A 27,962-nucleotide genomic window follows, 5' to 3' on the forward strand; every position below is an offset into this window, starting at 1 on the left:
TACCTGATGTCTTGATTTTTTATTTTGACGAATAATTTATTAAAATCCTACGAACATAATATAATAATTGATATTTGATACACATTGTCCTTTAAGTTCAACTGTAAATACTAAATAGTACTCTGTATACATAAATCAAATATAAGTTCATGGTTTATTAGTTATTATTTTTAAAACATATGCTTAATAAATGTATCATATTATTTTGGTAGGTACTAATGTCTAATGGTACTATATACTTTATACGTTATACCTTGAAAATTGAATTATAGTGTCTTTGCCAAATGTCAATAGAGAAGCCAACTCAATATTTTCACCTTTTTTTTTAATCATTCAATTAATTATTATTTTTATTTTGTAGTTTTTATATAATTAGAGTGCAATACTGCAATTATATGATTGTATTATGCAAATTTTACTTATATTTCATCGCCATTTTGACTTATTTTTAGTACAATTAAATCCTATTTTTAGTTATAACTAGGGATCGGGTTTAAAAATGTAAATACATATTTTCATTTTTCACTGTAAGAATATAAGAATATGCTAAATTAATTCCGACTAGTGATAAATTCGTTTTACAAGATTTTTGATAAAATGGGCTGTAATTGATTTTTTAGAAATCATGATAGATTCCTAACACAGATCTACAATGTAATGCTAAGATAATATATTCTACTATTATTATTCTCATATTGATATTAAAACATTTAAAACCCAAAAAACTTCAGATTCCTCGACTTTGAATAGACTAATCAGTCTCCTTCCAATACTCTCTAACTTCTAAGGTATTTGGAAAACTGCTATAGTGCTGTATAACTTATCTTTGTATCTTACTCATTGTTGACGCTGCAAAAATCTTACCCAACTCATAATTTGGTTTTTGTAACAACCACTTCACTATACAGTATACACCAAGTGCATAGGTTAATACTTTAGTAGATAACATCTCCCATGCTTTAGAACTCTATTGTACTGGTACGTTTCTATAGGTGTCTTCCAGACTTTTGATTCTAGACGTTGTAATAACGACCATCGTGAAGTATCACTGCAGATCGTCGATATCTCCGAGGCGGGCCGCGAAGCGACGCTCAAATTGCGGTGAACTACGTCTTTCTGGCTAAGGATGTTGAGGTGAAAAACTGTTTTGGCGAGCTCATGGGCTGGCTTGATCCGAGTGTAACATCCAAGACCCAACAACTCTCCTCCCACAGACAACGACGTTTTATCGCGATGTGGGGCCAACTGGGCCAAGCATTAAGCGCGTTTTGTTGGACACGTGTTGTGCCCGATGCGAATAGCGTCCGGGACTCAATGACTTACCCCCTTAATCGAAGATTAAGTAGAACCAACTGTTCGTTTGTTCCATGTTTCGTTTTCTTCCTTTCGTCACTAAAATAGTCATCTACATTCTACAACAGCGGTTCTCAACCTGGGATATGCGTACCCCTAACTCCTAAGGGTACGTGACATGATCTCAAGGGGCACGCGAAAAAATTATTTTTCGTTTATTTATATTCTAAATTGATACTTGGGGTACGTGAAATAGTGGTGAGAGAGGTCAAGGGGTACGTGAAAAAGATAAAGAAAAAAGGTTGAGAACCGCTGTTCTACAACATTGACGAGCACTAGTTCCATCGCTGTCAATTGTTGATTCGTGGCTGAAAAATTGTTAATTTTTTTCTGAAACTTTTTTTTTATGCAAAATGTTGTGCAACATTGAGCCTATACCATTTTTTCATTCATTTAATTATTCTAGAATTAAAATTTTTATTTCAACCACGTTTATTTTTTATTTGTTAAAAATGTGTAGGTACCTACATAAAAAATTTAAAAATAGGTATTATTTGTTTTTTTATGTATAGATATTATCAAAATATAAATAACGAATAATTAATGAAGAAATGACTATAAAAAATTGTTAATAAATAATATTTTAATTTAACAGAAGATTACTAAAGATTACTAAGATACCTAACCTGTATGCTCTTTAAAAACTACATACGTGTTATAACTTACTTATAACAATTATATGTATATAAGTATATTGTTTCAACTGTTTCTAGAAATAGTTGAATATATCGTATAGACGATAAATACAACACCGACTTCAAAGTTCAAATGCAGGCATACGTGCATAGGTATAGCAAGGGCCAAGGATGAGTCATATATCATAGGTATACACGACGTGTATCATGAAGATATGAACATTTTATATTAAAATTACATTTAAATGTATCAGATTATTGTGATACATTATGTATAAACTAGGCATAAAGATTATAAATATATTTATTTTGTGGAACATAGGTAAATGTCATTAGTCAGATCTTATACAATATAATTATTAATTAATAAAAAAAAGCGTGGTCAAGTAAGTACCGGCTCGGCTGTACATTAGGTGACGTGTGGATCACAGGAAGCTACAAGTATAATTTATGACTTATGAATATTATTATGATTTAAAAAAAAATAACTTTTTTATCGAGTTAAGTGTTAAGTTAAGTTAACAGAATATTTTTATAAAATATTACAATGCTCGCACTTTAATTGTCTTGGGTTTTTTTTCGTGAAAAATGAATCTGAACGGAGATGATTTGTCAGCCTAGGATATAAATAATATATTAAATGCCTATGTATAACAAATATTGAAATTTGAAAGTTCTTTGAGGATAAGTCATTGGGTACGTGATTTCGTAAAAATTTAAAATTCGGATGCTCATAAATTTTTTTCTTATTTTAACGCATCAAATTTTCTCTATAGCTATTTAAAGAAAAACTTATGGAAATGAGCTATCATAGTTGTATACTAGAAGCTAATAAAATAAAAAACTTATGGCAAACTTAATGTTGAGTTTTTTAACCTTAGATATAAACACAAAAAATAATATGAATTTTGATTTTCAACTACAAAATTACTTACAAATTTTCGCAATTTTGTAAAAATTTAAACTTTAAACGCCTATAAAACTTTTTTTTTAACTATAATAAGTACGGCTTATGAAAACTCTTTTATTATTTTTTCATGTTTTTTTAGGCAACCAAAAGTCAACATTTCAAAAAAAAAAATACTTATAAATTTACAATTATGTTGTAGTATAAAATTCATAGGTTTTTATTTTATTATATTTTTGGAAATCTGATACAAGATTCTTCATAAGTTTATTTTATATTAATAAAAAAAAAAATAATATTAACTCATAGTAATTTTTTTTAGGGATTTGAAATTCAAATATTGACAAAATTAGATAATAGAATACCTAAACAATAACGATTTTAGTTAGGTACCTACTTATTTTGTTGGATAATTGACCTTATCATATAAGTCATATTTAATATTTAAATAATAATGTAAGTTATGTATAACAGCTATATAATTATATAATAAAATCATTATAGTAATAAAGTCATTATTTTTTTGTCTGAACCATAACAGAATGGGGAGCCGATTAGTAATATGGCCTTGTAGACATTCGTCAATCATTAGGTAATAGGTACAATATAGACTTACTTAATAATGATGAGGTACAATAAACACTTACAGTACCTACAGCAGAACGATTATCTATATAATATGTATGGAAGTTGCCTGATGCTTCCATAACAATATCTATTTTATAGTTTTATTTTGTTATAAAAGTAATTCAAAATAACATTTGAAAAATTATTCTTTTGGTACCATGCACTGATATACTATATATTTTATAATAGGCCTGTTGATTGTTCATTTTGATAAGAGTTAAATAATTGATATTTGATGTCTGAATGTCTGATGCAATCAGTAATAGCAATAACTGCCAATAAGCTAGTAAAATTCTATTTTATATTATTTTAAATCTGTGGCCTTGTCACTGTTTTTGTATGACAATTTTTATTTAGTTTTATAAGTTTATACAATCCTACTTTTAGTGTTAAAGTACCCTTTCGACTCCAAACATTAGTCAAACACTATGGCAGATACTGTGGGAAAGGTGAAAAATGAGAATACAATTTTATTGTACTATAACATATAATATTAATAAGTTATGATTTTATTTTTTAGGTAATTAAATGTAAGGCAGCCGTTGCTTGGGAGGCAAAGAAACCTTTAACACTTGAAGATATTGAAGTAGCTCCACCAAAGGAAAATGAAGTTAGAGTAAAAATTCTTGCCACAGCTATATGTCATACTGATGCATACACCATGGATGGTAATGATCCTGAAGGAAATTTTCCTTGTATTTTGGGTCACGAAGGAGCAGGAATTGTTGAAAGTGTTGGCCCAAATGTTAAAGAATTCCAACCAGGTTAATAAATATATTATAAAACATTTTTTTACTTAATGTTGTTGTGCTAAAGTTAATTAAAATACTATTTTAGGAGATCATGTTATTCCTTTATACATTCCACAGTGTGGAGATTGTAAATTTTGTTTGTCTCCAAAAACAAACGTTTGTAGTAAAATTAGACTTACTCAAGGCCAAGGTAAAATGCCCGATAATACTTCTCGTTTTACTTGCAAGGGAAAATCCCTGTACCATTTTATGGGATGTTCAACTTTTAGTGAATATACTGTGGTAGCAGATATTTCATTATGCAAGGTACTTAATGCATTATTTTTATATTATTATATTGTGGTTCAGTGGTTGATTTTAATTATTTGGATTAAGTATTATATTTAAATTGTGATATTAAATATACTAAATAAGTTATTTTGTATAACTGTGTTTTTAATTATAAATAAAAACTATTTCAATTTTATGAAAAGGTAGATTTTTTTTCTAAATATGAAAAAAATGATAAATTATGTTATCAATTACAATAATTATTTATTTTAATTTTGTTATTTAGGTAGATTCTGCTGCATCTTTTGATAAAATTTGCCTTTTGGGATGTGGTGTTTCAACTGGATTTGGAGCAGCTCTTAACACTGCAAAGGTCGAACCAGATTCAACATGTGCAATTTTTGGCTTAGGAGCTGTTGGTTTGGCAGTGATTATGGGTTGTAAAGCTGCTGGTGCAAAGAAAATCATTGGTGTAGATATAAATGAGAGCAAATTTGAATTAGGTTTACTTTATATCTTTTTATCTATTCTTTATAATATCAGTTTCTCAACCTTGATCATGTAAGAATGTATGAGTGGTATATGAAAAAAAAAGTGTTATAGTGGAAAAAGTGAAAATTGATATATTTAAAATCATTCATCACTTTCTGGACTGACATGAAAGAATAATATCTTGAGCTTTCATATAAAGCATTTGTTCTGTTATTGTTCGTCATGACCACTGTTTTGGTAAAGACAATGGCATAAATTGGCTCCAATTTCTGGTGGTGCAAAGAAATATTTTAATTTTTAACCCACCACTAACTTCATTTGAAAATTCCTACCCAATAAACATTATATTTTTATTTTTTTTATGTGATTAATAAATAAGTATTAAATTATTTTACTATTATATCTATAACATTAAAAAAAAATACAAATTATTTTTTATTTTTAACCTAGTCGACGTCTTATTTTAGAACATCTTGTATCAAATTTTTCAATTACTAATAGAAAATTTTATTTTATTGCCAGAAAAATGTTTATCAAATTGTACTGTTGAAATAGGATTTAAGATATAGATACAAAATGACACGTGCATGAAAATTAAATTTTATACATACTTGAAATTTATAAAACAAATATATACTTTTGAAAATATAAATTATAGATAGGTATATTCATTTTTATGATTTTCTGGTGGTGCAATAATATAAACTTGCGCTATTCCATTTAAAGTGTGGTAGTGCAATTGCTACATTTGCACCACCCAATTTATGCCTCTGGGTAAAGAGGTTTTTTTTGCCATTACATGTTCATCAACAATAGTTATTGTAATAATATACTTTCTGTGAAATCAGACTTACAAGTTTACTTATCTATGGATTCAGATCTCAGAAAATTAAGTACTATTAAATAGTCAGTTGTGAAAGGTTAGGTTAGAAGTACATGAATGATAAAAGGTTGAGAAATGTTTCTTTAGATGGTTGTAGAATTTCATTAATATTATAATTTGATTAACTTTTTAGCTAAATTATTTGGTGCTACTGATTTTGTAAATCCATTGAAGTATGAAAAACCTATACAAGATGTTCTTATTGAGATGACTGATGGTGGACTTGATTATACATTTGAATGTATTGGAAATGTCAAAACAATGGTATGTAAAACACAAATATTAAACTTTTTTATAGAAAATTAATTTTATTCATTTTTACAGAGAGCTGCATTAGAAGCTTGTCATAAAGGTTGGGGTGTGTCTGTAATTATTGGAGTGGCTGCTGCTGGTCAAGAAATTTCTACTAGACCTTTTCAACTTGTTACTGGACGTACATGGAAAGGAACTGCATTTGGAGGTATTTGATCATTTTGTTTGCGCTTCTCGATATTAATATGTATGTGTAAACCAGTATAATATTATATTTACTGAAAATATTAAAAATTATTTTTTTAAGGATGGAAAAGTAAAGAAAGTATTCCTGAATTAGTTTTAAAATACTTGGATAATAATCTCATGTTAGACGAGTTTATAAGCCATAAACTCCCATTTGAATCTATTAATGAAGGATTTGAATTACTCCACTCAGGAAAAAGGTAATAATTATTTAAAAATAAATACATAAGTTTAATTCTCTATAAACATAATTAATTTTTTTTTCAGTATTCGTACAGTTCTTGAGTTTTAGTATAGATTTACTACAAAATAAAGTCAAGTAAAATAATAAAAATTTGTATTCAAACAAAAATTTTAATTATAAAATAAATAAATAAATAATCTTTACAAATGATTCATAAATCATAATTTTTTTTTCTAAATGAAAACCAAGGAACAAAAATATACTTATTAAAATGCTACAAGTCAAAACTACATATTAAACATTACACTAATGAGTTTGTTAATTATTTATGAAAACTTAAAATGAATATCAATTATAGCTTTTATAAATAAGTACATTGGCTGCGAGGAAATTAATTATTAGGTTCAATTGTTTTAATAATATTAACAATTTATTATTTTGCATTTATCAGTGTTCAGAAGTTATTAAGAATACTTATTGAATGATTCTTTATACTATAAAGGAATTTCTTTATTTGTTTTTAAGTTATACATAAAAAAGTTTCAAATTTTATTAACATAATGACAAATCAATATAATTTTAAATAAAAATCACTTTATTGTATGCCATATTATTTCCTACATACTAGCGAGTCATCAAAATTTATTTTTTTTAATAGAATATTTTTTCAATGTTTTAAACTGCCAACATATTATTTCGTAAACATTCGCTAATAAATGTCCTGCTATTAATCCAACTGAACATGGAATTGGCCATCGTTGCCATTCAGTTTCCCAGTCGAATGGTATTACGGCTGCACCAATAAACCCTCCTAAGATTGTTGCTCGGAAATTGTTCTTTTCAAATACTTCTACAGAACTATCGAATTCAGTTTCATAACAATCAGTTAACAGTAATGGCAATATATTTGATCCTAATTGAATGGCAGTCGGCGTAATTATGAGTGCTGTTGCAAGTAAAGAAAATACAAAAGTCTGTTCTTGTTTAGTAGTTAATGGTGCGCCAAAGAGTATTGAAAATATATATGATACACCTACTGCTAGTACAGTGTAAACTAAAAACTGATAAATCCAGAATATAGGATTGGATTTTGGCTTAATTTGATTTGTTATTCTACTGACTAGATAAGAATGGCAAGCAAATTTAACAAATTCAATTATATAACATGTAACAATAATGATCATTGAGTTACGATCAATTAACAAGTTGTAGTTTTTATCCAACAAGAGCCATACAAACAGGCCCAAATAGCAAAATGAGCTGAAGCAGTGTGGTATGAGTTCTGGATCCTTGTTCGCTTCTGTTTGAATGAAAGCACTTGGCGCTTTATATTCGGATGGATTCGAAGTATTGATCAATACATTAGACGATTCCATTTTTTTAATAACGTTTCGAACGTTTTTCTTAGCCATTATTCAATAAGTAGACTGATTAAAATTGATTTAGTACTCACAGACTACAATAGTGTATCGCGTCATAATAAAACATGAACATATTCGCTCATGTTCAAAGGTGCATCGACATTTTATGGATGTCGACACTCGATATAATATTAATAGTTCGTTCTGATATGTTTTTAATTTTAATCCGCGGACCGGAACGCAATACGTTTATCTACACTTATAATGCTACAATCTTGATTCCGTGCATAGAAAATTTCTATTAGAAATGAACACGGTCTTCTAAAACTTGTAAGACCGTGGAAATGAATATGATCAATGAATACTATCGTTGCTAGAGTAGTCGGAGCCACAGCCCCCAAGCCGACTGTCGACTACACGGTGTCACGATAAAAAAGTCCATATCAGTATATTATGGAAGAAAAATATTTTGACTTGGAATAAACAACAAATCACATTACTGGGCCCGCTGAATTTAATAATTATTATATTAATATTTTTATTTTAATATTATATTATACTCATTATAAATCATAATATAACTATAAGTCATCGATAGGTTAATTTATGCAATTCACTATGAAAAAGACATAGGTATTATATTACATATTTACATGGACAATGTTTAATTCAACATATTTACTATTTGGTATGAATAAAATTTCAACTAATAGCTGTATATTATATCAATTTAATCATTTACATAATTATATCCATTCTGAAAAGATATATACTAGCTGACCCCTTGTACTTCGTTACACGTTAAAAAATTCCAATTCTATATTTCTGTAATGTGATTCATACTTTGTATAGGTAATTAGTTAGGTAGGTACCTATATAATATTCGGTTTAATGGTGTTCTAAACTTCAACATTTTCATTGACCATTTTGAATCTTAAAACACTTGTGCAAGTACTGCTTTAAAATTCGAATTCTGTAAAATGCTATCTTATTACTCCACTAACTCTATGACGGTATGAACTACGAATGTACCACACTACCATGTAAATTGCAAGCATCAATCTATCGTTATTCAGGCTCTACATTTATCAGTTTGTGAATAAGTAAGGTTATTTTATAACTATTCTGCTTGGCGTCACCCGTAGAAGTGAGCAGTATGCCAGTATATTATCAGGTAAGCAATCCACCTATGGTGGATTACGAACCCCACGAGGTGTGTAGGTACGTAAGCTTATATAATTTCAGATTTCTAACCCTTAAAATTCAGTTGTATAAATTTTTTTATACTTGATCCTACTTAAGTGCAACTGGTAGCCGGCTAGTCGACTAACCACCACCACACACGCCATGAAGTGCTATTATTGAATAGCTTCTTTACTCAAGCCAACCATGACCTACTATAATACATCATTCCATCTATTGTGCTTATTGTAAATATATTTGATACAGATTGTATAAATAAAAATAAGTATGAAAAAAAACTATTCGGTGAATTAGATGCGAATAATACAATAGATAATGTGCCATCTGGTGGTTTTTGATATAGTTGGTATAATAATTTGACTTATGTGTTGACACACTCACCACTTTATTATTAAAAACCAATAGCAACCATTTATAAACAATAATTTCCACTGCAAATCTTAAAATCCCCGTTTGAGTACATCCCCTGGTTGGACCTATTATAGCGGTATGAAAAATAGTTTACATCATTCTGAGACCTTAATTACCTTAATACTTAATTTACCTACCTACCTACCTAATTTCATAAAAATCGGTAAAGCCGTTTTGGAGGAGTTTGGTAACAAATATTTTCCATTTTGTGACACGAGATTTTTTATACATATATATATATTAGACAGATTCTTTTCTGAGAAGTAGTGTATTCACACAAATTGAAATTTAAAAATAATTTAAAATTGTTCATATGATTTTAAAAAAAATGTATTTCCATCACAAAAACTATAAACATCGTAAATTGTTGCTGTTGACTATTGTCAACAACAAACAAGGCCGGCCATAGGTTTTTCGCCGCCCTAGACAATTTTAATACTTCCGTATTTTGTACACTAGATAATTTAATAATTAAAAATCGATTTTGTTCATTCAAAATTTGTCACCCCTAAATTAGTGCCGCCCAAGGCTATTTTGCGACCGCACTGAGCTGGTCCTAACAACAAAGTTTTTAAATAAATATAATGCTGTCAGAATCAATACCTAATTGCTCTGCAGTCTTTATTTAGTCTTCAGTATTAGTAGTTACAAAAATAAATTGAATAATAATTATATTTTCAAAATATTAAGATAATAATATCATATTAAAAATCATGCAGAGTAATACAGCATCCAGTGACAAGATTCTATCGTCGTCCCCCTATGGTCTCGATAGTTGAACCGATACCGAAAAAATGATCATTTAAAAATAGTCACAGAAAGTCATTGATTGGATTCAACGATGAGACGATGCGCCATGCGGATCTATTCCTATAATATAAAGATTACCTACAACAACTTCACGCGATGGTAATACAGCCGCGGTCCAGGCACCGGCTATATAATACGACTGCAGGATATAGGGAATTTGCCGGACAGTCGAAAAGTCAAAAGACCGTGGTATTTAATGCCAAATATTTCGATGAATAACAATGTGATGAAGTTTAGTGAGAGCTAAATCGAGTGCGCTGATCCGATAGAAGTTTCGGGTATATATTTTTACGACTTGTCGCAGTACCTACTGAGACCGACTCCACGATAACCATGATTAAACCAAAACCTCGCTCCTATGCTGCTATTACCTATCAATCATGATAAAATAAACTATTATAATATAATATCATGCTATTAATAATATACATTATTTACCTACCTCTTTTGGCTTCGGGTATGTTATATATTATAGGTATTTTGCTGATCACTGATGCGCGGACTGCTTAGGTCGTTCTTATTTATTGTCGTTGTACAGTCTACATTGGTGTTGTGTGAGGAATGTGAATTAACTCTACCAGATACCAATTAATGCAAAATTAAGTGCATATTATTATTATATACATAAAATGTTATTAGATCGAAATACTATAATCCCGATTTTACGCTCTGTTACTCATATAATGGTCGGTGATCGTCATTACGGAACGGGTTAGTTGTAACCCACAGAATTGAGAATAGCTGATGAACACATCTATTCTGTGATATCGCCAAGGCAAGTTATGGACTAGCAATAGATATTACCATATTAGATAAGTAATATAATTGCCTAGCTAATGCGGTATACAGCCGCCTTGGTATTCCATCTTACGAGTTAGGTACTTACTTCACTGCGAACAAATAGGTGGAAGAGTTGAACTCGTTGTTTATACGTACTATTTTAGATTCTGAACGAAGTGATGAATGTATTGATTTTACAATGATGTATGTTTTTTTTTTTTTTTTTTGTTTTTTTTTTTTGTGTCTGTGTACAGCATAACTAGTCGAAATAATGCTCCAATTTCAAACTATGGGGGTGGTTTCCGATGTAAAAGTGAATATCCTTGGTGCATTATAGAGGTAAAAAGTTAACATTTTCCAACAGTTTTCAAAAAAATCGAGAAAAACAAAAAAAAAATGACGGAAAAACGGCAATTTTTACGCAAAACCAGTTTTCGACCAAATCGATTTTTTTTTATGGTTGTAATTCAAAAACTAATCACTGAAAATACTTGAAATTTTCACCAAATGTTAATGTCAGTGATATCCGTATATAGTTAAATTTTCAAAAAATTTTGACTTTTTTTGAGTTATTTATAGACCACTGAAATTTTCGATTTTTTTGAGAAATTTTTTTTAAAGTGTCGATAAAAAATTTTTGGATGACCAAAAAGTTTTGAAAATTTAATACAAGGTTCCTTATGAGTTGTTTTTAATGTAGCTAAAAAAAATTAAAAATCGTTAGTCACAATTTTTTTTTATAAGCGTTTTTAGTTCAAATTTTTACGAAATCTGTCGAAAACGCGAAAATTTGCAAGTAATTTTGAAGTTGAAAAATCATAAAATTTTTTTCTTTTATAACTAAGTTTTGAAAATTTGGTACAAGGTTCTCCATACATTTTTCTTCAAATATCTGTAAAAAAAACTCTACCGGATTCAGACAAAAAATTTTTATGAGTGTTTGAAATTTAAATTTTTACAAAAACCGCGTTAAATAACAGTTTAGCCTCAAACGATTTTTGATATTTGTTATTAAAGTATAAGTCGTAGATACTTGAAAATTTTACCAGTTATTAAGATTCGCGTTTTCTTTACGTGATTTAAATTTCAAAATATTTTGACTTTTTTTGAACTATTTATAGACAACTGAAATTTTCAATTTTTCTGAAAAAATATTTTTGAAGTGTCGATAAAATTTTTTTGGCCCTATCAAAATACTTGAAAATTTAATACAAAGTTCCTCATATGTTATTCTTATAGTGATTAAAAAATTATAAGAATACATAGGCACAATTTTTTTTTATTAGCATTTGAAGTTCAAATTTTGACGAAAATTCGTCAAAATTATGAATATTTGCGAAATATTTGAAGTTGAAAAATCATAAAATTTTTTGTGTTTATAACTAAGGATTAAAAATACAACACTAAGTTTTCCATAAGTTTACCTTCAAGTATTTATAGAGAAAACTCGAAGCATCATTATAGGAAAAATTTTAAGTGTGTTTGAATTTTAAATTTTAACGAAATAGCGTAACGATAACGATTTATCCTCAAACGATTTTAAATATTTGTTATTATTCAAAAAGTATAAGTCGTAGATACTTGAAAATTTTACCAGTTATTAAGATTCACGTTTTCTTTACGTGATTTAATTTTCAAAATATTTTTTAATATAAGCTGGTTTTTTTAAACCACCTTTTTTACTAACCACTAGAAATTATATCCTAGGCTGACAAATCATCTTCGTTCAGAATCGTTTTTCGTATACAATGATAACTATCATTGGATTCAAATTTAACACTCCTATAATATATAATAATGATCCATACGGCACCTAATGTACAGCAGAGCGGTACTCACTTGCCCACTTTTTTATTTTATTTTTTTTTTTTATAGTGACGGTACGAATTGCTACGAACCGCGTTAACGAATGAGGGTTTTCAATGTTTTCATATAGATAATCGTATGTCTTAATATATTTATGCATCGGTTGTCAAAGCGTTTATAAATGTGATGGCAGACCATAAATAATATATAATATATTATATATTATATGCCTATATGTATGTGGCAGACTAATAAGATAATAAGATGTAGAAAAAAATTGCGGTGTTCAATGAAGTACACACACTGCCTCCTGCACTCCCCGTAAATGGCGCTTCTTCGGTAGGTTGAATTAATTTTTACTGAAAACATTGCATTTGAAAAACTTATTGAGTGTATAAATTATAAAATAATATTTAAAAATAGGCAGGTACGTTAAATAACTAATATGTTTCATTGTTTCTGGTTTTAAATTGGTACGATTTATATTTATGAATTACAACAAATAATATCAAAATTATAAAAATTATTATTATTCGTTTAAATATCTGATTTCGTCCAAATTTGAACTTCAAATGTCTATAAAAAAAAACATATTATTTTTAGATTTTTTGATTCCAGTATGGCAATTGACTGTATGTGATAATTATAATATTATAATTTATGATCTATAAGTTAATATGTACTAATTTTTCAAGCTTTTACTATAAATTAAATTAAATGTTTTATAAATTTCAAACATCAGAGTTCAAATTAATTTGCACATTTTTATAATTTTGCCAAGATTTGAACTTCAAATGTTTTTAGAAAAATCGTATCTGTATTTTTTTATATTTTTAAATAAATACAATAATAACCTAGTTTCACTTTTCCAAGCCTTTTTATCTAAAAAAAAAACATTTTGATTGATATTTAAAGTAAAAGAACCAAATATATTAAATGATTATAAATAGCTCATAAGAAAGTAAAAAATTTTGAAAATTATACGGTAGGTTCTGTGAAACCCTTTTTAATGGACACCTCTCAATAGCTGACAATTTCTTAGGAATCGGAACATTTTCATTACTTTTCGATGGGAGAACTTCTGAATACCGGAAATTTATTTTAGTCTTAATTTAAAAATAATAATTAAATAACGACAAAAAACGAGAGAAAAATAGACATTTTAGACTTTTTAAATTTTTTTTTTCATTCACTAATTACAATTGTTAGAGAACTTTTCAAACTTTTTGACCAAGTGAAATATTTTTTGTGTTAGCATGTTATTACTAATAACAAATATAATAACTTATTAGTAGTATAGTAGTATAAATAATAATAAATATATATACGATATACCTAATTAAAGGCACAGCAATCTTTAAGCGCTACTTGTTGGTTCAAAACATAGAGTAATATTCGTGGTCGTACTGGTCGTAGCCCATTCGGCTTCCGTTTTACAAAAAGATCAATTTCCAAACGGCTTCCGTCAAAAAAGGTTTTACGAACAGGTAAATTTCCTGAAATTTCCAAACGGCTCTGGTTTTTTACATCACAAGTTCATTTTAATTTTATAAAGAATTAAAACTGTCTCAAAAGAGGCGTGATTAAACTTTTGTTGGTGTAAACTAGTTCATTATAAAACTTAAACAGAAAAATCATGTATTGTGAATTTTTTATTAAAATAATATTAAATTTTAGTGTTAAAAAAAATTATACATTAGGTATCTAATTTAGGCATAATTTTTTTTATATAATCCATACGTGTTATTTCACTAGATGAAAATTTTACTTCTAATGAAATCTAGTTCTTTTAAAAATTTAAATGAACTGACATGACTGAGCTTATTAATTTACATTTTTTTTCTACGGGAGCCGTTTGGGATCCGACGATATACATTATACGTTATTAAATTAATTTATTTTGTGATATTACCCTATGCCCTATGGTTTAAAACACGGTCTTAGATTCAAAACAAGGTTTATAGATAACAAAAACTGATGAGTGATAAGTTTTTGTATATATATTCAGTATCTAAAGTAAATAAATAACAACAATATTATCTTAATTCACATATCACAGTGTAACTGTAAGGGACTATTTTTTTATTTTTATTCGAGGTCTATGATCATGACAGATATTATATCCAACCGGAATATAGGATTCGTCCTAAACTTAGAAATTAGTCTCAAATTGATATTTACTATGTTACTTTATGGTTATCAGTTGTAGTCAACACCATCAACGTTTTTTAACTGTAAAATGAAAAGAACACTTTGTGACGAAGATAATGACCAAGAACGCAAGGATTCTTTATTAGATTTGCATCACCAGTCTGATGAATGTGAAAACGAATTGTCAAAGAAACCTAAAATTGTGCTCAAAACTACTGCAATGGCCGAATACGAAAATTTATTTCAAAGCAATGAAATTACTGAATCGAGTGACAATATTATTGCACAAAATGTTGTGACTAACTATAGTGATGTACTTGAATCTCATATCATAGATGGTGGTGAGCTAATATTGTTTTATTTTTACTATATAGCACGCAACTTTCATAGATTTGGATTTAGTGCAGTTTGTTAAATAAATATTTAGTTTTAAACAATTTGTTGAATTTCAGCTAAGCCTAATGATACAAGCAAAACATCTGAAATACCCGAAAAAGAAACTAACAATATAGATATATCAAGTGTAAAGAAGGGAGAAATGTTGTTGGAAGCTATAAGTAGTGATGATGATATTGCAATGGATAGTGAAGAAGATGGCGTACTGGTATTTTTCAATTATACATTTATAAATAATTTTCACTATATCACTATACTCAATTAATACTGTACTTTAGGATAGTGATGATGGTGAACATTTTAATGAATACACTGATGATATAGTTACACAATTTGACCCATCCCTGTTCCTAGCCACTCCATTGCGAGTAAGTAAAGTATTTGTTTTTATTTTAATATAATACATAACACTTTAATTACAGTTTAATATAACTTAGAAATAATTTTGGTTTTTTGTAGATTATCCAAGATCCATCTTTATCATTATTTGAATATATACATAGAAAACTAGGTGATGATTCTAAATGTAATGAAGTAGCTGAACTCATGGATTCTTTGGAGTATTTATCAAAAACTATAGAACTCAATGAAAAATGGATTATTACCGCTGAACGAACTGTTATAATTTTGCCCAAAACGTTAAGTCACATTCTAAATATTCCAGGTATAATACTAATGTTATGTTCATACATGAAGAATTTTATGAGGTAATTTGTTTATAATTTTAAAATATATTTATTTTTCAGAGTATTGTCATAAGTTATTTTCTTTGGTTAATGTAACCCTCGATTTTGAGTGTGCTTCAAAGGAATATGTTTCTATGTCAACATTAATTCTTCGTCATTTGAAGATTGGCATTCAATTGATCGAAGTACTCTGCCATTACAATGAAGAATTATCTGAACATCTAATTAAACATCATCAAATTCACAATAAATTAATTAATCTATTTTTTGTCGAAAATATGAGTTTGTCTCTTAAATTAAACATATTGCGTGCATTAGATTCTAGTCTGAATGGCTTAGAACCTATTCGTCTCTTTTTATGTGATGAAGTATTTGATGGACTCAACGGAAATCAAACCTTACTTAAAATACTATCAATACATCAGAGGCCTCGGGTATGTTTTTTAATAACTAGTATTTTAAGGAAAATCCATTTTTATGAATTGCTACAAAAGATGAATATAGATTTAAAAACTTTGGATTCCAACCAAGAATTATTATTGCAAGAATGTTTAGCAGAAATTACTACTACATATATTAAAGCACCAATTTTAATGGGTTGTCCTAAAAGATTTTTACAAGCTCATGCACAATTTGAGCTTACTCCAGCATTAACTCATTTTGATGTTTATCCAACTATTTATAGATTATTTGATGATTTATCACTCATAAACTGTTTAATAAAATTATTAGACCAACCAAATGGTAAGGGTCATCTAGAGCAAAATATACTTAAACTTTTGAAAAGTTTAATAGACTGTGATCATGGGCTCAGATATTTATGTTGCAGGCATAAAGAGTTAAATGAATTGATCAATATTCTGGATAAAGTTAATACTCAGTTTAAATTGGTACTCATTTACAAAGTAAAAGTTTTAACTCTTATTGATTATTTAAGCTATTTTTGGGAATGCAACTTAATGCACAATTTCAAATTAGATCAAATGGATTCTGTTGATTTTCTTCATGATATGTTTTTGTTAACTCAATCCACCATTGGAAAATGTGCTGTTGTAGATGTTTTAACCATGGGAGACAACTTAAATGTAATTTTAAACTTTTTTAAATATATAGAACAATGTAAATCAAAAAATGATGATTTACATGTTATGTATTCATTGGATTTAATGAAAATTGTCTTGGAAAATGCAGAAGATGTCAGTTATTTGAAGAAATATGGTACATTGATATATGAGCTAGCATGCAAACACAATTGTTTTAATGATTTAATTGATTGGACATTTCCATCAATGAAACATTCTGCCTTTTTCCATGACGATGTCAGTGAACTTTGTAGCATTGTTAAAAACAACAAGGATAATTGCTTAAACTTCAATAAAACATTAATAACTAGTTTAAGAATTTTAAGATATTTGGGATTGCCTAATGATGAAACAGCATTTGAAGGAGTAGAAGATTTTGTTGAACTTAAATATAAATATATTACTTTACAAATGTATTCATATGATATGCTTGGAACGTTATTATTTATTGTAGACAAAATATGTGGTGATTATAAGCAGCCATCGGTAAATGTTTGGAAGTTAAATGGTAACCAAGGAAAAAATATAATATCCATCATTCGACCGTCCATGATGTTGATTAGATATATGATTACATTATTAATACAGACGCGGAAAGATGCTTTTAAAGATCTATCACCTATCAAAGTATTATTGCAGCTGTATAATTTAATGCACAATGTTCCTGAGTGTTCTATAATTCATGAAGATGCCACCAAAGTTGTCAAAGATATACATAAAACGCTCGAGGCTTATATAGAAATCAAAATTGGATCATCGATGGTAAATGAAATAATTGTCTGGACATTATCTTGTCCATCAGTTTTCTTCCCAGGATTGTTACTTTTATGTAACTTGTTACCTTTGCCATTACCAATTCAAACTATGAAACCTTTAGAAGAATCTGTAATTACAACTATGATATCTTTTCGTAATATGTGGATAGATCATTTGGCTAAAATAAACAGCAATTTAATTGAACTTATTACTGTTTTAAGTTCAAGTAGTTTATTACTACAACCTATGAAATGCTTATGTATTAATATTTCTGATTTAAGCATATCAACATGTTTATTAGTCACTCAGACAATATTAGATGCATTGGTAAATGCTGATAACAATGATTGTTTTAACCAATGTTTAAATCTACTAACAACGTTATGCAATGATAAAAAATGTGCAACTATCAAAACAGCTGTGTTACAAATATTGAATGATGAAAAATTACATGAAAATTACAAAAAACTTATTTATAAAATATGTGAAAATATTAAAGTAAGCGATCAAGTGAATTCTACTTTGTTTGTACAATGTTTATGTGATGCTGATATCATATTAAGCGGTACTGGTAGTGATCTTGAAGAGAATTTACCTAAAGATAGTGTTCCTAACAAATGGTTCTATACCAATATCTTAAAAGCACTATTGAGCTCATTTGAATCTTATACAAAATTATCTACACTGTTTATGGCTATTAAAACATGCATAGTGATAATAAAAAACGACTATGGATTTTATCAATTCAAAATGGTTTTAGATTCATTTCCTAAGCCTTTCTATAATATTTTTGACAATTTAATGGAGAACTGGAATAAAGAAGATATTCATTGTTTGAATACTTTGATGTCTACTATGGAACTTTTAAATTTGTGTACTAAAAATGACATTAATACAAAAAGAAAACTATTTATGAACTCATTAATGTTGAGGGAGTATTTGAATTGGTCAAATTATGATAAAAATCATCCTTTATGTTTGATGAAAGAAATTATGCAAAAAGATAATAACTTGGTTTGTTATGAAAATTTAGTTCATCTATTAGAATTTTTAAATAATGATCAAAAGTCGTCAGATGAGCTTACTAAGCCTCAACTGGCTACAGTTGACTTGTTGACACAAGCATATAAAGATAGACTTTTTTATGTTATCAATAATAGTGACAAGAACTATATAAACCAGAGTATTGATTTGTATAATGATGCTATTAATAATTTGGAAGAGTGTAATATTGAAGAAGTTGTCTCAGATTTGCCTGATTTTAATATTAAAGATAAAATCAATGATTTATTTAAAATTGAAGATTGCATTGTCCAACCAGATCCAATTGTTCATAAACAAGAGCCTGTTGTGATAGAAAAAAAAGAAAACACTATAAATACATCCGGTAAAGATTTACTTGTATAGTTGTATGTTACAACTAAATTTTAAATTAATAAATTCATTGTTATTTTATTGATAGTTAACACTTCTACGCCTGTAATACGTCATAAAGTATTCAGTAGACTTGGGACGATACAACGATCTGATGTATTTAGAAATCGTTCACCCAACACATCTAGGCCACCATCGTTACATGTCGATGATTTTGTTGCAATGGAAACAAGAAATGTTAGACAGCCCAGATACAAATTGCCTATTCAACCCATTCAAGTAAATAAACATAAAATTATACAATATTAATACATACGTGGTTAATTTTTTTTAAATATTTTAATTGCTTTTTAAATTACATTAGGATTTGAATATAAGACTGCGTGAGAGACAAATGGCATATGAACGTTCATATAGTCTTTTAAGTCCATACAAATCACATTTAAGTAAGATTTTAATAAATGTTTTGTATTTTGTTATATTGTTATGTAAAATACTTCTTTAATTCTAGGTTTACATAATTGGCATGCACAATTTAATGCCATGGCTCATTTACGTGCAGATTATCGTCAAACGATGAGTAGTAGACATCTAGAAATTCATAGGCATTCATTAGTTGCGGAGTGGAGACAACTCAGAGTAGAGGCTGAACTTAGGAAAAATCTAGCATACTCTAGGCGGTAAATAATAAAGAATTTACAGTCTGGAATAATTAATAATATATTAATATGTTTATATTATAAAAATATATTTCAACCAATAAATGTACAAATAATTTGTAAATTTTCAATACACAACAAAACAATACATTATATGATTTTTTGTTCAATTTTAACATTAGTTAATTCATTTTATTTATTTAGCTATATATAACACTGAAATTTGGGATATTGGTTAAATGTAATGCAAAATTCCTGTCTTAATTAATCATTATAAAAATGAGCACATTGAAATGTAAAAAAAAAAAAAGTTTATAATTCAAATACTACGGAATACTTAAATTGTAAATAGTAATCTATTGTGGTTATATTACATCATTATTGTTCTAATACTGTTTTATATAGTACTCTGCACACATTTTTTTCCCTAATATAATTAAAACTAACTATTTTCATATAATATAATGCATATAAAACAATTAATATTTTGTTCTTACATAACAATAAATGTATGTTTAACACTGTATGATTACCCCATTTGTAAATTAAATATTAAACAGTAAACATGTGCATTGAACATATTGTTTTTAAATGATGAATAGTAATAATAATAATAATAATAATAATAATAATAATAATAATATGATATACTGATATGTTTAATAATTTATAACAATGTGACAATATTTTTTGACAAATAGTATGATAATTAATCAAATAACATCATTAATATTCAAAGAATAAAGTGAACACAACACTTATGAGAGCAACAAAAAATATTTATTACTCATACAAATAAATGAAATAATATATGTTGACTTAAATGCATAATGATAAAAAAAAATTAAAATATCCTGAGATATAATTAAATAAAAAATATTAAACCTCCTATTTTTGTTTTTTTTATCACATTATTATTTTAATAATTGATATGCATTTTCTAATTGTAGAGAAAATAAATATTTTTAATCCCTTTAAAATGTAGGCAATAAAATTATTGGGATAGTATTGAGTTAAACTGGGTTAAGTATTTTTATAATATAAAGGTTTTTAGTGGTGGTTATATTATTTTCTCAAATACATGAACATGATGTAAGTACATTTTAATACTTAAAATGTTCAAATATTATTAAGTCATGAAAATATCAAGTATTTGTTTTAGGACAAGTTAATAATAATGATTTATAAAATATAATGAATAGATTTCAAAAATGTACACCCAAGTTAGTTATTACCCAATTTTCATAGATAAAAGATTTGATTTTATTATTTTTATTCCTTAAGTCAACCTATGTAAATATCATAAATTACAGAATTTGAATATTAATACTTAAATTATTATTTTATGGTGGTTTATTAAATTTTTTAGTAATATAAGTATATATATTAACTAAGATACTAGTTGATATTATATTATTATATTAATGTTGTAAAAATAACAATTACATTAATATTCAAATTATTATTTAGCTAGATTTACCTTCAAATATTTTATTAGTATCATTTTTTAACAGTTAGAAATTTTACTATACTTAATTAACATTAATTTCCATACTAATGATAAAAGTTATTACATAAAAATACACATATAAGTGTAATTCTCAAATTATATAAATTGAGATCGAAAATATTATTAAATTATTATTTTGTTAGCTAAATAACATGAAAACAGGGTCAAGATAAATGACATGCGTCATTTTATCAAAGATAAAGTTCATAGACCATAGATAATAAAGATATGGATAGGACATATCGGCCTTATCAGCGGTATTTAAGGGGTCCAGTTGAGGCCAAACAAGTATACCTATATAGAGTATCAATTATCATTATAAAAACGCCTCAATTGCCTTCCCCTCCAGGCACGCGGCCTCAAATATATTTAACATAGGCGTAGCCTATCCATATCTTTATTATCTATGTCATAGACTTATTTTTTGAGATATAAAATGCAATATACTTGCCACATGGAGAATTCTGAATCTATTACTAGAAATTGAGTAAGCTACAATATGATAAAAAACAATTTTATCTATATATTGGCCTATTATCGTATTTTAAAATAGTATCTAATATTTAGAGTATCAAAAAAATTTTAAATACAAATAAAAAAACTGAAAATACACTAAAATTTTACTATGTCATGGCTTACTGAGCAATTATTAAAAATAACACTAAAAATATCTTCTTTCTAAGTTATAAATAATTACAATTAGAATTGTAAAAAAATTTTAAAATAGTAATATTGTTCATAATATTTTATTAGAAAAAGTTTTGTTGTCCACTTAAGGTGAAATAATTATTGAAAATAAGGAAAATAATTAGAGAAAATTTGATACAAATGTTTACAACTTTAAAACTTAGAGAGATGAAAAATCAAATAGAAATTATTAAATGTTGATACTACAATTATAAAATAACTAAATATTTTCTATAAAAACTTGGTGGTTTTGGGTTTAGCAAGAAATGATGATATGAGCAGGGTGGCATAGACTATACTCACATGACGTATCAGACAAAAATAACCATAAGCAAATACTATAATTCACTAGATATTACATTTAGATGATTATGATTTTTGTTCATTAATTACAAAAATGTAATTAAATGTTACTATATTTAAACATATTGGCAAAAACATTTAATATTAAGCAATATACCTGGTATGGTAATCACAATTTCCATGTGGGCTTATTAGCTCACCATAGAAAACTAATTTAAAAATTTTAAATCTCCTTAAATAATAATGGTAACAAGTTATATTAGTTAAAATAAATATATTAAATAAATTTTAATAAATAATTTAAAAGTGTAAATTAATTAATATAAACAAAATCCCTTGTTAAGTCTGTACACACAATATTAGACAATTACCAGGCACATATACAAGGAAGGGTTTTAGGAGTTAAACCTACCCCCCCCCCAAAAAAAAAAATTAATAGTTGTGCAGTTTATTTATATCGTTATTCATCAATAAATATTGATTATTATAAATTTTTTTATGAACTCCCCTGAAATTTTTTTTTGTGTACGTGCCTGACAATTACACAAATTCTAATCCCTGCAGACTAAAATCTATTATAGAATGTTATATTTTTATTATATTGAAATTTAAAATTTGTGAATTAATTTTGTCAAATTTCTAATCTATTAGAAATACAAAGTAGTATAATAATAAACAAACAATATAATAAAAATAAAGAAATAGTTAACAGTTATTTATAAATATGCGAATAGAAATAAATTTAAAAAAAAAGTAGTATAATTTTTAATGATATGGCACTATGTCAGTCTAATAATTAATATCTGAAAATAAAAATAATAAAAATATTAATGAAAATTTAAGGTAAACATGTATAATTACTGGTAACTATCAACACTCACAACTAAAAATAAATATTAGCCCAAATATTTCTAACATTACAAAGAATCAATTGTTTCAATGATCCTAAAATATGTTAAATATAGAACATCAACTAAATAAAAACTTAAGATAAAAAGACATTAAATTTTAAAATGAAGTAGTAAATTACCTATCTACCCAAGTGTAAATAAAAATCATGAACTTTCAAAAACTAGAAACTATTATTAATTCTCTGAATGAGTCTATTTTAAGATTTTGTTATTTTAAAATAAAGACTTCAGTAATAAAATTTTACCTGTTAAGAGTTCCAGATTCCTTGTTAATTGATTTAATATCAGATTTTGGATCAGGTGAATAGGAACTCCATGACGTTTCTGCACACGTGACTAACTCTTTAAGACCACAATCATTTAAAGATTTACAAGGAATCACAATACAAGTCTCTAATATATTGTATGCACTAAAATACAAAAAGATCAATTAAACATTCATAAAATAATATTATACAAAAATCCATTATAGTATAATGGATTTATGTACAGATATTATAATTTTATTTTATTGTATTATCATGTAAAAAACAACATATTAAAATATCTTATATTAATTTTGTACCAATAAACATACCTTGTAATTAGACTATCGACCCAACTGGTCATTTTAGTTTTGGTACGATCAATAAATTTATTTTTGGTTTCCAATACTATTGAATTTTTGAAAACTTTTATCACATTTGTCCAATCTTCAAAAGATTGTCTGTAATTTTGGGGTTTATTTATAATGCTGCAATAAAAATATTTAATTTTAAATTAATTAGTTAAGAATTAACTGTTATAATTTACCTCATTTGACTAGCAGGAATAGATGTATCCCTAATAGTATGTAATGGAGTAACTAGAAATTGAGTATATGCCATAGTAACATTTTCATAAACTAGCAATACAGTCCATATGCCTTGAGACAATGGCATTGGTAAAGTTGGTTTACCAAATGTTATCTAAATTATTATAATTTTAAATAAATTAGATCATAAACTATAAAACAGTTATAAAAACTACCAACCAAAGCCGATTCCTCAATATTAGTAGATGTTACATTAATTAGTTCGTCATACGGATTTAACCACAAAAATGTAACAGTAAAACTGTGTTCACCAGCAGCCCACTGGTGTATCAAAACTGGCTCTGTATAAGGACCTATAAGACGTATAAAATTCCTTGACATTTGTTCTTTTTTATCAAAATCTGAACTGACGATAAAATTCTGTAATAAAATTAAACTTAAACAAATATATTTAAATAATAATTATTAAATTCATTAATTACCAATAGCCTGTTGATTGGATCTTTATTAAGTATAATTATTCCTTGTAGCTTTGGCCAACACCAACTTTCAAACAGTAGTTTATTAGAATTATTTGAGAAACTAACTTCATATTGAATTAAAAACCCCTGATGAAATGATAATTTATTTATTAATTTATTTTACATAATGTTCATCTTTTATTAAATCAAATTTACTTTAAATTTATCTTTGTGGTGATAAGTGAAAACCTGTAGTAACTTATCAAGAGTACGGATTTGACAAGTTGTGTGTGAAGTAGTTAGATATTTTGTTGCAACTCGAGCAAGACTGTTTCCAACAATAAGTAGTGATTCATCAGGTGCTGGATATACATCATCATAATGATATAAATTTTGCCAATAACTCATGCGGTTTTTAAAGTCTAAAACCAAATCCAAATATTTTATTTAAATCTTTTAAGTTGTGTTAATTTTTGTATGTTATATTTTTCTAATAATATGAATAAAAAAAAAAAAAAATTGAGATTAAATTAACTAGAACACTGTTAAAATATTTTTAAAAGTATTGACATTACCTGCAGGGTATTCTCCATACAGCCAAACTTCTAGTGTATCTATAATAGACAAGTTTATAATAGGTTCAAATTTTCGAGCAAAATATACTTGTTTCTTTTCAGTGTTCTATAGATAAACATTTAAAACAATGCAATATGTATTAATTTTAATCATTTTATTCTAATTTTATTCAAAATTATATTACCTTTATACGATTCCAATCATCATATCGAAAAACATTTGGACTACAACCACACCAATCAACCACATGGCGATATTGACATTTGCAACCAAGCCATCTTTTCCAATTTGTTACGTGTAAATTATTATCAATATAAGTTTCACAAAAAGGTGAGTTTCTTAATACAGTGTGAAAAAACGACTAAAATCAAGAACAAAAAAAAAAAAATACTAAATATTTATTTTTAATCAATCTAGATTAAACATTGTTTTAAGTACCTCAGCTGGTAATAAAGTATATTTGAAGAATTGTGATAGACCAGAAATAAGAGTATCACCAGCCACTAGATAATCGACAAAAGGTCGAGATAATGCTAGCCAATCACTACCACCATCCCAAATAATGCCTTTCGGTAATTCTTTTTCTCCTACACGCCACATTCTAGCTTCACACTCTACAAACGTCTTGTCTAGTCCTTGTTTTTGTATAAATTGTTGAACTTCACGGCCATGTGATTTGACAAAATTATGTTCACGATTCACAGTTAAAAACTTTACTAATGCATCATTTGACCTTGTATCATTTATATAAAATATTAGTAATTAAAATATAAATTATAAATAAAAAATTGGCTGATCTCAAAAGATCAAAAATACTAATTAATTGTTTCACAAAACGTAAACTTACTTTATTGGAAAATCAGATTCACTAAGGTTAATAACAAAATCCCAATCCCAAGAAGACTGTACAAGGTCTGACATAGCATCCATCAGGGTGGTTAATAAAGATGCACCTCCCCAAATGGTGGAATGCCTTCGCCGCGATAATCGAACATTACTCAATGTTAATTCAATTTTTGATAATTCTCTGAACATGTAATCATGTCTCTACATGTAAAAAAATAAATAAAGAAAAATAATGAGTACATTTAAATAAAAGAATTTGAGATATTAATAGTCTTACAGCATCTACGTGTATAAAAAAATAATGATCACGATGAAATAGTGCTTTAATTAATCTATACACTTGTCTTACAGCTCTTCCATTTAATGTTAAAAGAAATACAATTCTCACAGGAGGTATATTATTGTGTTTAAAATTTGGTGAAGGTTCTGAAGCAGTTTTAGCGATAAATTCTAAAAAAAAATCTTATTAAAGAATTGTACAACATCAACATAATATGAATAATGAACTCACTAGAAACACCAGTTTTAAAAACATTAATAGTATAATGTCCACCACACATTTGACTTAAGTTTCCTGGACATTGCATATCACAAAATGTATCTGGAAGTTTTAAGCCCCATTCTGGAGTTTCATTACCACAAAAACATTCAGTCCTGTAAATATTAGTTATAAACTTGTTTTACTAAAAATATTAGAATATTTAACATTTTTTTTAAAGTTAAATTCAATATTCATTACCCATATTCTACTCCAGCATATGCAAAACCAGATTGAAGACAAAGATCCATACAATTTTCTTGAGAATTAGTGTATATAAGAGAAGTTTTATAACCAGGCAATAATTTAATTTCTTTGCCATCGCGAAAACATCCTATTATTTTATTTTGTTTTACATCTAATGATAAATAAATTAATAATATTAACCAGAAAATAAAATATGAAAGTACAATATAAGGTTTAATACCGTTAGTTGGGCATTGATGTGGCAGTCGTTTGGGATATGGAGGATTTGTCTTAATTAGACACGATATGTTTGCTATGATTTGTTTACAAGTTTCAGTTTTTGCACGATGTAATGCTGATACACATTCACGACCACTTATATCACAAGGTGGAACAAAACCTAATTCATCTACTCCTAATACTCTTAAATTATCAGTCTTATAGTTGTTATGCCGGTGTTGAAGCGCTTTATTAAAGTATTCATTTGATGATGCACTATTATCTTTGTCTGGTGGCAGTTTATTACGATGATTACTACCACTCGGAACATTGTTGTAACTTGATTCTTCGTCATCGCCAATACCATAATCAGCTACATTCCTTAATCTGTTTAATGACTAAAAAAAGTTATTCTTATTACTTTTCATATTATAAAAAATGTACAAACAACATCATTCTAAGACTATTTACATTTGGGGATAGCTCTTCGACAACTGAATATTCTTGAATGGAAAAGAACACAAATGCTAGTACAACTTGAACACATAAGATGATCGAACCTCCAATGCAAAACAAACGGTATCTTTTTAGCCATTTAATATCCATGGTTGTCGTAATTATTCTTAAGATTTAATGCATCATTGATACCAGCTAAATGTACAAACATAATTTTCTTTATTTTCAACTTCAGCTCAAAACTTATAGTAGCTAACAACTAAAAAACTCAAAATTATATTAGAATTGAATGGATACGATCGTCAGTCATCACTCAAGAGTCAAGACTGAAGAGTGAAGACTTAAATCTCAAATTTAAAGCTTTATTTTGACTAATCACTCATTATCAGTGATATTCAAA

The 27,962-nt window shown here is 27.3% G+C and overlaps 4 protein-coding genes across 8 annotated transcripts; 2 read left to right on the forward strand and 2 right to left on the reverse strand.

Moving 5' to 3' along the window:
• Positions 1-3,566: 3,566 nt before the first annotated feature.
• On the forward strand, positions 3,567-15,304 carry LOC114121372 (alcohol dehydrogenase class-3). Of its 2 annotated transcripts, none has more exons than XM_050200746.1 (8): positions 3,567-3,971; positions 4,043-4,286; positions 4,360-4,580; positions 4,831-5,047; positions 6,053-6,183; positions 6,244-6,379; positions 6,479-6,617; positions 15,176-15,304. In XM_050200746.1, exons 1-8 carry the CDS (start codon positions 3,951-3,953, stop codon positions 15,213-15,215), a joined length of 1,149 nt encoding a protein of 382 aa, XP_050056703.1. In that variant the 5' UTR covers positions 3,567-3,950; the 3' UTR covers positions 15,216-15,304. The 2 variants fall into 2 exon arrangements, with proteins under 2 accessions (XP_050056703.1, XP_027839474.2); XM_027983673.2 differs by lacking the exon at positions 15,176-15,304 and adding an exon at positions 6,685-6,811.
• On the reverse strand, positions 7,176-8,386 carry LOC114121373 (phosphatidylinositol-glycan biosynthesis class F protein). Its single transcript, XM_027983674.2, has one exon. The coding sequence runs from the start codon at positions 8,011-8,013 to the stop codon at positions 7,237-7,239; it is 777 nt and encodes a 258-aa protein (XP_027839475.1). The 5' UTR covers positions 8,014-8,386; the 3' UTR covers positions 7,176-7,236.
• Positions 13,162-27,910, reverse strand: LOC114121366 (xylosyltransferase oxt). Of its 4 annotated transcripts, none has more exons than XM_050200742.1 (16): positions 27,578-27,910; positions 27,129-27,504; positions 26,903-27,059; positions 26,675-26,817; positions 26,441-26,613; positions 26,165-26,364; positions 25,756-26,050; positions 25,502-25,678; positions 25,317-25,422; positions 24,958-25,163; positions 24,763-24,888; positions 24,500-24,700; positions 24,280-24,434; positions 24,065-24,220; positions 23,733-23,897; positions 13,162-13,331 (listed from the first exon to the last, which is right to left on the reverse strand). In XM_050200742.1, exons 1-16 carry the CDS (start codon positions 27,710-27,712, stop codon positions 13,322-13,324), a joined length of 2,781 nt encoding a protein of 926 aa, XP_050056699.1. In that variant the 5' UTR covers positions 27,713-27,910; the 3' UTR covers positions 13,162-13,321. The 4 variants fall into 4 exon arrangements, with proteins under 4 accessions (XP_050056699.1, XP_027839465.2, XP_050056701.1 ...); XM_027983664.2 differs by lacking the exon at positions 13,162-13,331 and adding an exon at positions 16,231-16,426; XM_050200744.1 differs by lacking the exon at positions 13,162-13,331 and adding an exon at positions 19,969-20,120.
• On the forward strand, positions 15,212-20,254 carry LOC114121362 (protein virilizer homolog). Its single transcript, XM_027983661.2, has 8 exons — positions 15,212-15,464; positions 15,576-15,727; positions 15,798-15,887; positions 15,979-16,183; positions 16,266-19,430; positions 19,506-19,696; positions 19,782-19,863; positions 19,929-20,254. Exons 1-8 carry the CDS (start codon positions 15,212-15,214, stop codon positions 20,099-20,101), a joined length of 4,311 nt encoding a protein of 1,436 aa, XP_027839462.1. The 3' UTR covers positions 20,102-20,254.
• Positions 27,911-27,962: the final 52 nt, after the last annotated feature.

Source organism: Aphis gossypii, chromosome 2 (genome assembly GCF_020184175.1).
Source record: "Aphis gossypii isolate Hap1 chromosome 2, ASM2018417v2, whole genome shotgun sequence".
NCBI classification, from domain to species: Eukaryota; Metazoa; Arthropoda; class Insecta; order Hemiptera; family Aphididae; genus Aphis; species Aphis gossypii.

Bases quoted from the DNA above. Each gene is read 5' to 3' on its own strand.
- LOC114121366 (XM_027983664.2), bottom strand. From the start codon at position 27,712: ATGGATATTAAATGGCTAAAAAGATACCGTTTGTTTTGCATTGGAGGT. The intron at 24,889-24,957 runs GTAAATTTGATT...TCATTTCATCAG, and splicing joins ACCACAAAGATAAATTTAAA to GGGTTTTTAATTCAATATGA. The intron at 16,427-23,732 runs GTAAAATTTTAT...ATGTTTAATTAG, and splicing joins GAATCTGGAACTCTTAACAG to ATGTTCAGATAATTCTTCAT.
- LOC114121372 (XM_050200746.1), top strand. From the start codon at position 3,951: ATGGCAGATACTGTGGGAAAG. The intron at 4,581-4,830 runs GTACTTAATGCA...TTTGTTATTTAG, and splicing joins CAGATATTTCATTATGCAAG to GTAGATTCTGCTGCATCTTT. The intron at 6,184-6,243 runs GTATGTAAAACA...TCATTTTTACAG, and splicing joins TTGGAAATGTCAAAACAATG to AGAGCTGCATTAGAAGCTTG.
- LOC114121373 (XM_027983674.2), bottom strand. From the start codon at position 8,013: ATGGCTAAGAAAAACGTTCGAAACGTTATTAAAAAAATGGAATCGTCT.
- LOC114121362 (XM_027983661.2), top strand. From the start codon at position 15,212: ATGAAAAGAACACTTTGTGACGAAGATAATGACCAAGAACGCAAGGAT. The intron at 15,888-15,978 runs GTAAGTAAAGTA...GGTTTTTTGTAG, and splicing joins TCCTAGCCACTCCATTGCGA to ATTATCCAAGATCCATCTTT. The intron at 19,864-19,928 runs GTAAGATTTTAA...CTTTAATTCTAG, and splicing joins TCCATACAAATCACATTTAA to GTTTACATAATTGGCATGCA.